Source organism: Blennius ocellaris (assembly GCF_963422515.1).
Source record: "Blennius ocellaris genome assembly, chromosome: 2".
Classification (NCBI taxonomy): Eukaryota; Metazoa; Chordata; class Actinopteri; order Blenniiformes; family Blenniidae; genus Blennius; species Blennius ocellaris.
The window spans coordinates 28,847,461-28,860,094 of record NC_137651.1 but is presented as its reverse complement, the minus strand read 5'-3'; the positions used below and the strand labels follow the sequence as shown (position 1 = coordinate 28,860,094).

The following is a 12,634-nucleotide window of genomic DNA, read 5'->3' as shown; positions in this document are numbered from 1 at the left end:
GAAAACGACATTTAATTCTTTTTCCTATGCAACCCTGGCTCTGAGTAGAGGTTTGTTACTGAGCGACATGAGATCGCTATATACCCGGGATATAAGAGCTTTCTGATTGGGACTTAATTTCAGTAATTCCTCCCAGGGCAAAGTGGGTGGTGCGTTTTTTTTCATCGGGTTTTATTAATACAACTTTTAAGTTCAGTGAATGAAGTGAACATGGTCATACTGCAATATACTGAATAACCCAACAAAACAATGGCACTCAACCCGGTTTGAAAGTGGAATCCACTGAATATTCTCTTTCTCTTTCACTGGTAATAAGAGAAGAAGACTTTTTGGAAAGACAAGGACGATTTGTTGATATAATATGTAATAGATTGAAATTCAAAGATAATTTAAGGTGCTTTAAAAAAAAAAAAAAAAAAGGATTGGATCAAATGAAATAAAATCGGAAAGCTCATCACATTTAGATCCAGTTTAAGAATATCAGATGTTTGTCGTCTTTACCTTTTTAAATGTGCACGGGTTGATGAAACGCTGAGGCCGGAGTGATTTTTGCAGATTCTTTCAGCGTCACGACTCTGAATGTTGTTTTCTCCTTCGCTGAAAGGCAGCGTGACGACGGCGGCTTCCGTCTGCGTCCGGGACGCGTCAATCAGCCAGCTCGTTTGGCAGAAAATGTGATTTTTAAAGTGTCGCACATTTCCTGACTGTTCCAGGCAGCCGTCTGTGTGTGAAGCAGCAAAACGTGCCTCTTCTATTTGATGTGTTTTCGCCAGTTTTCTTGCGGAGCAGCTGGTGCTGCTTCCTGAAGTCCCTTTTGCTTCTCAAACGACACGTCGCTCGGTGAAAGACGCGGCTGATTCGGTGCGAGGTCCCTTCTGCACGCCAATATGCTTCCAGTCGGAGTCTGGCAGCCGGCCAGGAGCTGCTTCGCAGCTCGCCATCCTGCAAGAGGGAGAACGGGAAACTTGCGCCGAAACGATGCGGTGGGAAGACGATCGAACCTGGACGGTCGAACCCTACTGATGATGTGTCGTTGCAACACATCGTCAGTAGGGTTCGATCGTAAAACTAACCTGTCTCACGACGGTCTAATCCCAGCTCACGTTCCCTATTAGTGGGCGAACAATCCAGCGCTTGGTTTAATTCTGCTTCACAATGAGAGGAAGAGGCGACATCGAAGGATCAAAAAGCGACGTCGCTAGGAACGCCTGGCCGCCACGAGCCGGACACGTTTCTGACACCTCCTGCTTAAAACACCAAACAGTCAGAAGGATGGTGAGGCCCCGCTTTCACGGGCTGTATTCATACTGAAAATCAAGATCAAGCGAGCTTTTGCCGCTCCCGTCGACGACGACGAGCTTTTAACTGCAGCAACTTTAAGATACGCTATTGGAGCTGGAATTACCGCGGCTGCTGGCACCAGACTTGCCCTCCAATGGATCCTCGTTAGAGGATTTAAAGTCTACTCATTCCAGTTACAGGGCCTCGAAAGAGTCCTGTATTGTTATTTTTCGTCACGTCCCGGACGCGAGACGAAGGCCTTTTCCTTACCTTGACTCAGCCTTGAAGAGTGACGGCCACGGCAGTCGATCGCGCAGTCGCTTATAAAACACAGCAAGGTCACAAAACAACATCCGGGACACACTTCATCTTATGAGGCGGCGTTCAGCTTTCATCACATGCTCGCCTGAATTCCTCTCGCATGTTTGATATGAACCAAAAGCCGAACAAGGCGGATTCTGCACTTTCAACATGCTTGACGAATAAATGCTAAAGAGGAATCAGCAAAAAAAATGAGTCGAGCCGAGTCTTTTCACGGCCGGTTGGTGTTTTACAGGAATGCAAATGTGTTACGTCCTCCAGTCATCTCTGTGTCTTTACCATGAGGCGAGACGTCAACACAATCGCTGTGCACACTGACTGTGTTCTTCCAGCTCTGGAGCTGGAAACAAACCACAAGGCCTGGCGATATCAGTACCACCATCTGCCCTCACAATGATTTCTCGTTGGATCGTTAATGATAGTAATGATGATGACGATGATGTCAGTGATGAAGAAATGCAAATTGCACAAAAAAACTCTTCTCGGTGTAAGTGTCAGCACACACCACCGCCAACTCCCATTTCCGGGGATGTTCTTGCAGTGTGGCGACAGAGGTGAAAACGACTCTCGTCGAAGTAAAAGATGTCGTGAGGAAGCTAATAAACCCCACAGGTTGAGATTCAGTGGGACATTGACACGTCTTTCAGCCCTGAACATGTGGACTGTCCGAGCAGAGCCGCTCTGCACTTTACGATGTCTCTCCTGTACCTGCATGGCTTTTTTTCTGTTTTCTCCTCACAGTCCAGAGAGAGTCTGATGTGGACATGGGGACATGTCTGTGTGGGACTGTTTGTCTCTCCCGCCAGCTCGTCCAGATCGTGGCCGTCCTCCGCCCAGTCGGCGTGGATCGGCCCCAGCCTCCTGTAGCCCAGCGTCGGCCGTGGGAAAAAGCTGCTTCATGCGCAAACGGCCCTTTTAGCCCTTCGCTGTACTATTAGCAAGCTATTTGATGATTCCACTCGGAGATTATTACCGCCAGTTCAAGGTCGTGAAAGTACAACTGTTGGTTTTCAGTATAATAAAATCTACCTGCATTAACTTCTCCCAGCTGACTTACTGCCGGTGCTCAGCGGGTAAAATAGCTTCACCAAGGTCGTTATATTCAGTTTCACTTGTTGTGAAAGAGGTCTTCATTTAATGTAACTTAGTTTTTGAGATCGTAACCAGCATTGCATTGACAGTTGGGTGTTTTGGGTTTTTTTTCAGCATGCTTCTCATGCGCGTTATTCACATAAAGCCTATTTTACAAGCTCAATCCAATCATATGTAAAGAAGTACTAACTTAAGCTATTAACTTTCATGTACACACACACACTATATAACGAGCGTTAGCAGTGACACAGATTACAACTTATTTCACTGTCTGAAATCAGACACTGAACCATTTTTCTCAATCAAGCATAACTTTGAAAATGGACCTTTTGTACATAAACGACTTCATTCAAAGTCTTCACAATGGGAGGATGTAGACCCACGCTGAGTTGATCAGACCCTGGATGAGGTCCTGGTTTCTGCTGCTCTCGTGTCAAATGCGATCAATTGAAAGTGTGTTTTATCGTCTTCACTTCAGTTCGAAGCCGTCAGATAACAAACCTCCCGTGTGATTATCGCTGGTTCTTCACGGCCTCGATGTGCTTATGAGAGGGAATGGGGTTGTCCGTTTAACACCCCGTCTCTCCTGTGTGTGTGTCTCTTGTGTGTTCGTTGGCAGCTCATGCGCTGTGACTGCGTGAAGACCCAGGAATCAGACAACCTGGACTCGGCTCCCTTCTCTCCTTCCAGCCCACGTGAGAAATGGCTCCGGAGGAGGACCCATGTCAAACTAAGGGTAATGATTTATTCACCGTACCTCGCCTTTTCACACGACGGCCAGAAATTTGAACACGTGGTTAATGTTTAGCGGCTCTAGCCGTCCAACTTGTGAGCTCCACGAATATCTAAACCAAGGACTTTGCCTCAGATATTATGAAAACGGTAAAGCAGCCTGCTTTACGTCTGCCCAGCACAAAAAAAATAGCTGTGAGGAGAGCAGGCGGCAGAGGATTCAGACTGTCCAGTGGGAGGTCAGTTCAGGGTTTATTTAGTGGTCTGGAAGCTGCAAACCACTAAACAGTAAAACTTCTCTCGTCACATCTCTGCTCTCCCCCTCGCTGCACAAAGTGCCTCGTGGACGATACTTAATGCTGCCCCAGCGTCAGGGAAACGTCGCTTATGCGGCGGTGGCCTTTGCATTTGCCGAGAATAAAAGAATAAAAGCACAGCTATTATTAACCGCTCGACTTATGCGGCTCGGCTGTTGTAAGCGTGCACGAACGCCTCGCGGTCTGACAACATTCCCACACGTTCACCTTGAAGCGCTGAGGCGGCACGACGCGGGCAAGTTCTCGATGCCTTTGAGCCCTCGAGCAGAACAATCAAGGCCACATTGCAATTCGCTTTCTAAAGATAGCGATTTAGCGACCGCTTGCTTTTCAGCGGCATAAAAATAGAATCGTATAACCGGAGTACCATGGAAACACTTTCATGTTTCACTTAGAGGTCCGCCTCGCCCGGACTATCGTGATGTGTTTCTGGTGTTGGTGCTTGAAAGAAGTTGAATTTAATAGCATTCAGAATGGGGGGGGACTTAAAGCGGCGCCGTGCTGATTCCCTCTGGGCACAGCCGGCGCATCCGCTGCCGAGCGGCGCCATTCAGAGCGTCCCGGAGTCTTAATTGCCACGTCTGGCGGCTTCGGTGAAGAGGCCGCCGTCGTCGTCGCAGCTGGAGAGGTGCTGCTCGTGCAGACGCTGTTTTTTTTTTTTTGGGGGGGGGGGGGGTTTCTTCCTGCTTCTCTTTGCACAGGTGGGCGTCTCGCTCGCCAACATCTCCGGCCTCGTGGTCCATGTTGACACTTGCAGACACGCTGCTTGTTTGGGTTGTGTCTTTTTGATTTTCTTTTTTTTCCACGTGTGAGAGCTCCCGCTGAGGTGTGTCAAGAAAATGTGCGGTCACGAGGCCACAAGCTGCGATCTCCTGAATAATCCATTATTCTGTGTTTACAGGCTTGTCGTCGCGTCAGTAAGCGAGACGTCGCACTGACAAGCAATTAGGCGTTGACAAAGCCACTGCGGGATAGCAGCTGGAAACGCTGGACTTCCTGGTTAGATGTCACATCCTTTAAATCAATTATCATTAGCTTGTGTGGCGGAAACGCCAAAAATACAACAACAACAACATGGCCGGCCACGTTGACACTCATATTAGTTCAGGAGCCCCGTGATCCATCCGCGAGTGTTGTCGGTAAACAACACGGCATTTCTAGGTAAACAAATCTCATCCTCTCAATCCAGATAAAACACATCAGCCATAAACAAGTAACATTTATTATTGTTGCTCTTTGTTTACCCGTAAACTCAGATTGCCGCGCACATTTTTCTCTCAGTGGTGAACCAGAGATGGGAAGTACCAGTGAATCTCTGGGGAGCGACAACATTTGGACGAGTCTGAACGTTTCAAAAAGCAAAAGCTGCACGTCGGCCGGCTCGCTGGATAAAGTGAAGGTTACAGAAATGGCAGAGAAGTTGGTGGGGAAAAAAAATTTACATTTCTGTCATGCTGGTGCACAACTGAGCCTGTGAATTATACATTAGTGTGCTCATAATACGCTATTAAAATGCAAGCATGTCGGTCAGGAGAGATGGAGGGATTAGTGTAGGAAGAGAGTCCGAGCAAGAGGTTTTAGTGGGAAGTTAGCGCTCTTCGCACTCGGATCCCAGCGCTTATTTGTCTGGACACTGAAAACATGAAAAATGCAGCACATAAAGCGCTTCAGAGGCTTTTCCTCTTTCCCTCTTTCCCTCTTTCTGCACGTCTCATGGGTCACGTGAGGACGGATGCAGTCGTGTCGTTTGAAGCCAAGAGAAATCGAGCAGCTAATAGAAATAATTTGCTGTTTGGGATGTTTTCCCTAATGGGTCGCAGTGACGCACGATATTTCAGTCTTGTTGGATGTTTACATTCTGATCCGTACAGCCGGATCAACTTGGTCACGTCACATTCTCAGCAAAATAACAAGTCAACAGCATTTAATGTGAGTTTAGCCTTCATGGAATCTGCACGGAACTGAATCGTGTGATGCTCCTGCCGGAAAACCTCAAATGTAACAAAAAAACTGCAGTTGGAGTGTGTATCGTCCTAAATTGTACTTTGACAAGTTTCATCAACGTCTTATGTGTTTGCGAGTGTAATATCCCGGATGTTTTGTCTGTGTGTGGATGCTGGTATTGGTCAAAGACACACAAAAAACGACTTTCTTTATCATTGTGGCTTCTTAAGGATTATATAACAGTTAAATAAAATATGTGCGCAATTACACAGTGTAAAAAAACAAACAAATTCAAGTCAGCTCAAGTAAGTTGTTTAATTGAATAAAGCGGGTGTTAATAGAACTTTATTATTTTTACATCAATTTTAACCAGGAATGATCAACATAATGGGACTTTGCTCTCTAATGTAATGATTTGTGTTTAAACGGTGGCTCCTTCGTTGGAACAAACTGCTCCTGGATGTCCATGTTTGTCAGTTTGCAGCTCGTTTGAATATCCTGCACACATTTGTTTCTTTGAATAAGTGTCATTGTGCGAATGAACAGAAAAGCAGAGCTGTGTACATAAACTGACTGTAAATGGTTTCTCTGTTGACAAAAGCTTAAGGGACAAATGAACGTCAGTATGAAACTATTAGTGGACTTTCTTGAAGCTGAAGGCCAGCACTGAGATAGATCAATGGTGATCTATCTCAGTGTTTTTCAGCCACTGTGCCGCGGCACACTGGTGTTTCCGCGAGATCTCGTCAGGTGAGCCGTGGGAAATTATCCAATTTCACATTTTTTTCTAAAAATCATTTGCTCTCACAGCCGACAGAGTGTTGCAAAGTAATCATGTATAAATACTCTTCGCCACTAGATGGCAGCACAGAACTCTGCCGGTGAAATGTAAAGTGACAGACGTCAGTGTGGTTAATCTCCACCTCCTGCTACCATCTTGTATCAAAGTACTGTGTCAGTGACAGTGATGGAGAAGTTTTTGAAAAGGAAGAATGTGAACCAGGATCTCAGCTCTTCATCCATCAGGTCCAGGTTTCACATTGAGTGAGTCACAATAAAAATGAGAAATTGGGGAATACTTTTTTTCTGTATTTGATTCCTGTTGATAAAACTTTCATGAGAATGACTTTATATTGTTAATAGAGGCTACAGAGTTTCACATTTTAACATTTTCGGGTGGTGGTGTGCCTCCAGATTTTTCCAAACAAAAAAGTGTGCCTTGGCTCAAAAAAGGTTGACAAACACTGCTCTATCTACCCACAAAGCACTGGAGCAGTGTTGAAAGGTCACCCGTGAAAGAACAAATACTTAGTTATTGCGCGTGTGGCCGTGACTGCGTTTAAATCTGAAAGGTGGATTTCATTGGCATTTTTAAGCGCGTCCTCCAGTCCACCTGCGGCTGCTGACACGCCACACCATTATCCCTTCAGACAGCTGATAATGGTGTCGTGAGTGACGGATGTTGTTTGGCTTCATGTCTTGACCTGCAGAACGTCACGTCCAACCACCGGGTGAACGACGTCATCGCCACAGAGGACGGGCCGCAGACCCTGGTGGGTCGATTCATGTACGGACCCCTGGACATGGTGACCCTGACCGGAGAGAAGGTGACGGGCGGAAGCAACACTTTTGATCTATTGGTGCAGAGGAAGTGGGTGAGCTGTGAGAGCTGAAGCAGGCCTGTCCCTCTCAGGTGGACGTCCTGCTGATGACGCAGCCCCAGTCCGGCCGCTGGGTGCACTTTGACACCGAAGTCACCAACAGCAACGGCAGAGTCATGTACACCGTCCCCAAGAGCAAAAAACTGGGACTGGGAGTGTATCCGATCAAGATGGTGGTCAAGTAAGCGGCATTTTTGGATTCCGTTGTTTATCAGTGCTTCGTATTGTGTGTGAGGGCGGAGCAAAAGGAACGACGAGGTGCCGAGTTTCGTTCGTCGTCAAATCTCTCTCTCCCTCTCTTTTTTGATGCCCTCAGGGGCGATCAAACCAGTGCAGAGGCCTACCTGACCGTGTTGCCGTGGGGCATGGAGTGTGTGGTTTTCAGCATCGACGGCTCCTTCGCCGCCAGCGTGTCGATCATGGGCAGTGACCCCAAGGTCCGACCCGGAGCCGTGGACGTCGTCAGGTGACTGGCTCGCCGTCTCTCACTGCCTTTCTCAGTCTGCTCCAGCTGCAGTTTGTAAAGAAGCCAGAGGTGGCCACGAAGGGCTGACTTGAGGGTAAAACTTAACCTGCACCTCGTTAAAAACACGTTTTTGGAATCGAATGCACTGCAGAGATTAAGACCGTTGAACTGAAAATACTGTAACACTAATGTGATGTAATAAGTGCTGCAGTTGAAGGTGATGCATGAAGGCAGCAGGGACTTTAAAGCAGTCTTTACCTCGTGCGCGGCAGCAGGTGCTTTTTTTATTGTCCGTGAATGTGAACAGATGAAAAACGTAACGAGGCCGAGTATAAAACCCCCCGATTATGTGTGAATCCAAGAACCATTACATCACATGCGCGGCCATTGCTAAGCTCAGTGCAGATGTGTGACATCTGTAAGCTTTCCTTCACTTTTTAAATGGTGGGATGTGTTTTGTCCACTCTGTCAGTGGTAACAGTGATGGAGTCTATCTCAATAAAAAGGCTATGTGGAAACAAATACTGGTTTTTGCATGCATCGATACATTTCTCCGGAGACGAGAACAAGTTCAGAACAATGGCCATCCTCTCCTGTGAGCACTTTGAAGCCTTGCAGCGTGTCGTCTTCCCGATAAGGCCGCTGAGACTCTCTGATGTGTGTTTGATGTGATGCGTTGACACGCAGGCATTGGCAGGACCTGGGATATCTCATCATCTACATCACGGGCCGCCCCGACATGCAGAAGCAGCGTGTGGTGTCTTGGCTCTCGCAGCACAATTTTCCCCACGGGATGATCTTCTTCTCGGAGGGCCTGGTTCACGACCCCCTGCGGCAGAAGACCATCTTCCTCAGGAACCTCATACAGGAGGTGAGACGCCGGCGGCAGTACGGCCGCGGGTTGTGCTGCCTCGCGTGTGACCGAATATTGCTTTTGCCCTTTGACAGTGTCACATTAAGATCAACTCCGCTTATGGCTCCATGAAGGACATCTCCGTCTATAACATGCTGGGCCTCAGCCCGGCGCAGATCTACATCGTCGGCAGACCTTCGAAAAAGTACCAGAATCAATGCCAGGTAGTAAGAGTTGTGTTTCTTAGGGGGCACTTTGTTGTATTTGTGTCTGTTTTATGATGCAATGCACGTTATCCTCTTCACTTTCCTCAATTCAATTGAGTCTTCTTGCCTGTGTCTGATTTCCGTGCCCTCCCACTGTGTTGCAGTTCCTGAGCGAAGGCTACGCGGCGCACCTCTCCACGCTTCAGTTTGGGCACAGGGCCAGACCGAAGAAGTCCTCCTCGGTCCGCATGGTCCTGAGAAAAGGCTCTTTTGGCCTCTCGGCCAAACCCGACTTCCTCTGCAAGCGCACCCACCTGCGCAGGACCATGTCGGTGCAGCAGCCGGACCCGCCGTGCACGCCCAACCCCAAACCCGAGCGGGCCCAGAGCCAGCCCGAGTCGGACAAGGACCACGGGGGGGGAGGGGCCGGGGGCCCGGGCGTATGGGGACGGGCCTCCATGCATCGTGGAGACACGACTCCCTGACGTCGAGGAGGAGGTCCGGGGCTCGCAGGAGGAGACGGAGAAGGAGAGCCGAGGCGTCTTGGTGTTCAGGGCCAAGGTGAAAGATCACTGTTTTAATACGTGGTACTCAGGAAGCACTCACACTGGTGTGGATCAAAGAAAATGTAAGAAAAAAAGAATAGAAATCTGATTTGAACTTGGAGATTGAAACAGATGGCTTATCGGAGGCTTTCATCATGTCCATTGTGCAGCTTATTACTTCAGCTCCAAAGCTGTGTGCTGCTCTCAGTGCACTCCTGTAATTACTGTCTTGCTCATTTTTCCAGTCGATAAAACACAATCCTTTGTAGAAGGTATAGAAAGCAGAGGACTTCTGATGCCAGCACACTCAAACAAAGCGAATTAACGAACGCACGTCGAGTGTCCCGTCTATTTTAACGTCCCTGTTTAGACCTCGGTCAATATTTTTTGATGTTATTGGTGTTTACTCTTGTTTCTCTTGTTAGTCATTTTTATAAAACACAGTTTGGACGGTTCATTCACACATAGAGTGCCATAAAGGCCTCGTAGTGGAGTGAGTCAATATCTGGTTTAACATGACCACGACTCGTGAGTTCGGTTTGACGATTCAAACACGTCTTTACACGTCGTCTGGGACGAAGCAGGGAGTTACTGACAGATGTTTTCTTTTCAGCAGTGGAGGTGTTGTTAGTGATCCGCCATGCGGGAGCGTTTCACAATCAACCTGCAGGCTGGTTTTATGTGGCACTGTTTCGTTATCGACTCCCTGTCGGCGTCTCAAATGTCCCGCAAATCCTTTTTTGAAGGAAAAGTCCGGCCTGTTTGTGCGACGCTCTCATGAAGCTTGGAGGTTTTATCCGAGGAAGTGATGCGATTACTTGACAGAGTGCAGTTACTATGACGAACGCACAACTGCAGCTGTATTTAATCAATCGGACACTCTTGAATGCTATAAAAGCCCTGCATTATCGGGTGCATTAATCGCCGTTCTAATCATATATAAACTGTCAACGATGTCACATGACTTGTAAACAGTAACAGAGATGGACTCCGTCTCTGATTGTTGCTATGGTTTTGTTTCAAGCTGTGAAAAAAGACAAAAACAAATCGCTGTTGCTTTAATGAGAGAAGCTGCAATAAGATACGAGTAAATCCGTATTGAGTGAGGTTGCGTTTCACCTTTTATTGTCTGTAAAGCCTTCGAAAGCCCGAGGCTCCGCAAAGCCTCGACGCAAACAAAGATTGATTTTGCACACAACTGTCGAGTCCCAGCAAAGTCAATAAATGTTCAGCGTGATTAAATTATGTTCTGTAGGCCGACGTGATGCATCACAGAGCTCGCTCGTTTGTTTTCGGGGGTTTTTCTGAGACAGAGAAGAATCATTATGTTCTATAAATAGACACAACAAATATGAAAGAATGTGGAAAGAAATGGTGACGAGCGACAGATTTAAAGCTGCAAAATGGGGAAGTAAATGTTCCCGCTGTTGATTTACTCTCCTCTCTGGTGTCGACAGTGTCGCCTCTGCCAGATGTACATGTACTCTGGATCCTCCGCCGGTGTCCACCCCCGGCTCCGCTTTACCTGCCGCTTGGCCCTCCACACTCCTCCACCTCTTCCTTCCTTCCTCCCCCATTTCTCCGGCCGGTCGGCGGATCCCGTCGCTCCGCTCAAGCCCTGCGAGTGTCTGTGTCGGGGGTTGGGTTTGTGTTCTGTGGCCGTCAGGAGCGAGAAGAATGTACCGAAGATTGTAGATCCGGACACACGTTTGCGTGCCCACAGAGGTTCCAGACGGAGGGACGGCAGTGTGAAGCTGAGCTGAGGGGGAAGGTGAGCAGATGCTGCCGCACGCGTTGCTCTCCCGCAGGCCGCCGTGCAGACAGGTGCTACTGATGTAAATACCCGTCTCTGTGAGGACACAGAATCACTGTGACGCCTCGTTTCTGGAGCCTCCAAACCCTGGAAACCCACCCCCGGCCTCTGAAGGGCCGCCGCCGCCGCCCCGGAGGTTGCATTTGCACTACACACATTGTGATCCTCCATCCCGCTGCCATTCCAACACACAACGACTCCCATTTTACTGTATTTGTAGCTTTCGCTTTTCCGACTGCGTAAAAAATGCGTAAAACGTCTGTTGGTTCCCTCGGCTCTCCGGAGGAAGTGAACAACCTGTGGGAAAAGCATTTCATTGACCAAAAACAAAAAAAAACAAACAAAAAAAGTGTTTACAGATGGAAAAAGACACAGTTGTACTGTCGTTCCTCCATAGCGGCGGCGTAATTAGTATTTCTGGCGACGTGGGTTAGCTGCTTGTCGCTCAGTAGTTTACAGGATGTCGTAGAGTAGACGTGATGCTGGTTGAAAACCCGGATGCCCGTCCATCCATTCATCGCGGCTGCACTGGGAACAATCGAGTGCAACAAACGTCACATTCCGTCTTGCCGTGGTCACGTTAAAAAAAATTGAAAATAAAAAAAAATCTGTGCAAGTGAAGCATATTTTTTTAAGAGGAAATATTGTAAATAGAAATATTTTCAATGTATGTTTCTGACTCTTTGGTTCGTTTGAGTCGTGGGACGATTTATTTTCTGCCTTAAATTGTAGCTGATGTTTGTTTCTGGATTCCAGGATAACGGAAGAGTTTGACTTTATTACAGATTCCACCCAGTGGGACGTTTCTTGCTTTCAGGCGATGTATACGTGTGTTTTGCGTGTGTGACCGAGTGTGTGTTGATGTCTGTTGTACAGTCGTACCTAATGAGGACGTGGCGGCTGCTGCGATGTCGCCGCACGTTCTCCCTGCAGCTCGCCACTGCCGGTTTTCTGAACGGGGTGGTTTTTTTTGTTGTTGTTTTTTTCTATCACACTGGATTGAATCAGCGTGTCGGAGGATTACTCAGTCGAAGGTTCGATACGGACTATTGTTCTCACAGAGCTCTGCCTCCCCAACGCCACAGGAGGCCCAGTTACGAGACGTGATTACTACTCGGTACGTGTGATTTCCCCGTTGTGCCGCCCCAATAATTACACTGCACCAATTAGCATTGCTTGGTATTTCTAGAATGTTGTTCAAACAATGCTGAATACACTTTTTTTTTTTTTTGCTATTTAAATAGTCGACACTGAAACAAACATTGTTCTCCAGGGAACAAATGAAGCAGTAATCAAAGTGTGTACAGTTCATACTATTTACTTTAACGCTGTGACTATACACCGGAGGAATGAACAATGTGGGCTGGGCAGAACTTTGCTAACGATGGTGTTAATAAATGGCA

The 12,634-nt window shown here is 47.6% G+C and overlaps 1 protein-coding gene across 1 annotated transcript in view; it reads left to right on the top strand.

Moving 5' to 3' along the window:
* The window catches only part of pitpnm3 (PITPNM family member 3), a 68,005-nt gene extending 58,373 nt beyond the window's left edge, over positions 1–9,632 (top strand). Inside the window, exons 11-17 of the mRNA XM_080512943.1 lie at positions 3,314–3,430; positions 7,178–7,294; positions 7,381–7,529; positions 7,665–7,814; positions 8,502–8,685; positions 8,763–8,891; positions 9,038–9,632. Coding sequence (XP_080369069.1) covers positions 3,314–3,430; positions 7,178–7,294; positions 7,381–7,529; positions 7,665–7,814; positions 8,502–8,685; positions 8,763–8,891; positions 9,038–9,358 — 1,167 coding nt within the window. The 3' untranslated portion in view covers positions 9,359–9,632. The remainder of the gene's footprint in view (positions 1–3,313; positions 3,431–7,177; positions 7,295–7,380; positions 7,530–7,664; positions 7,815–8,501; positions 8,686–8,762; positions 8,892–9,037) is intronic.
* The last annotated feature ends 3,002 nt before the right edge of the window (positions 9,633–12,634 follow it).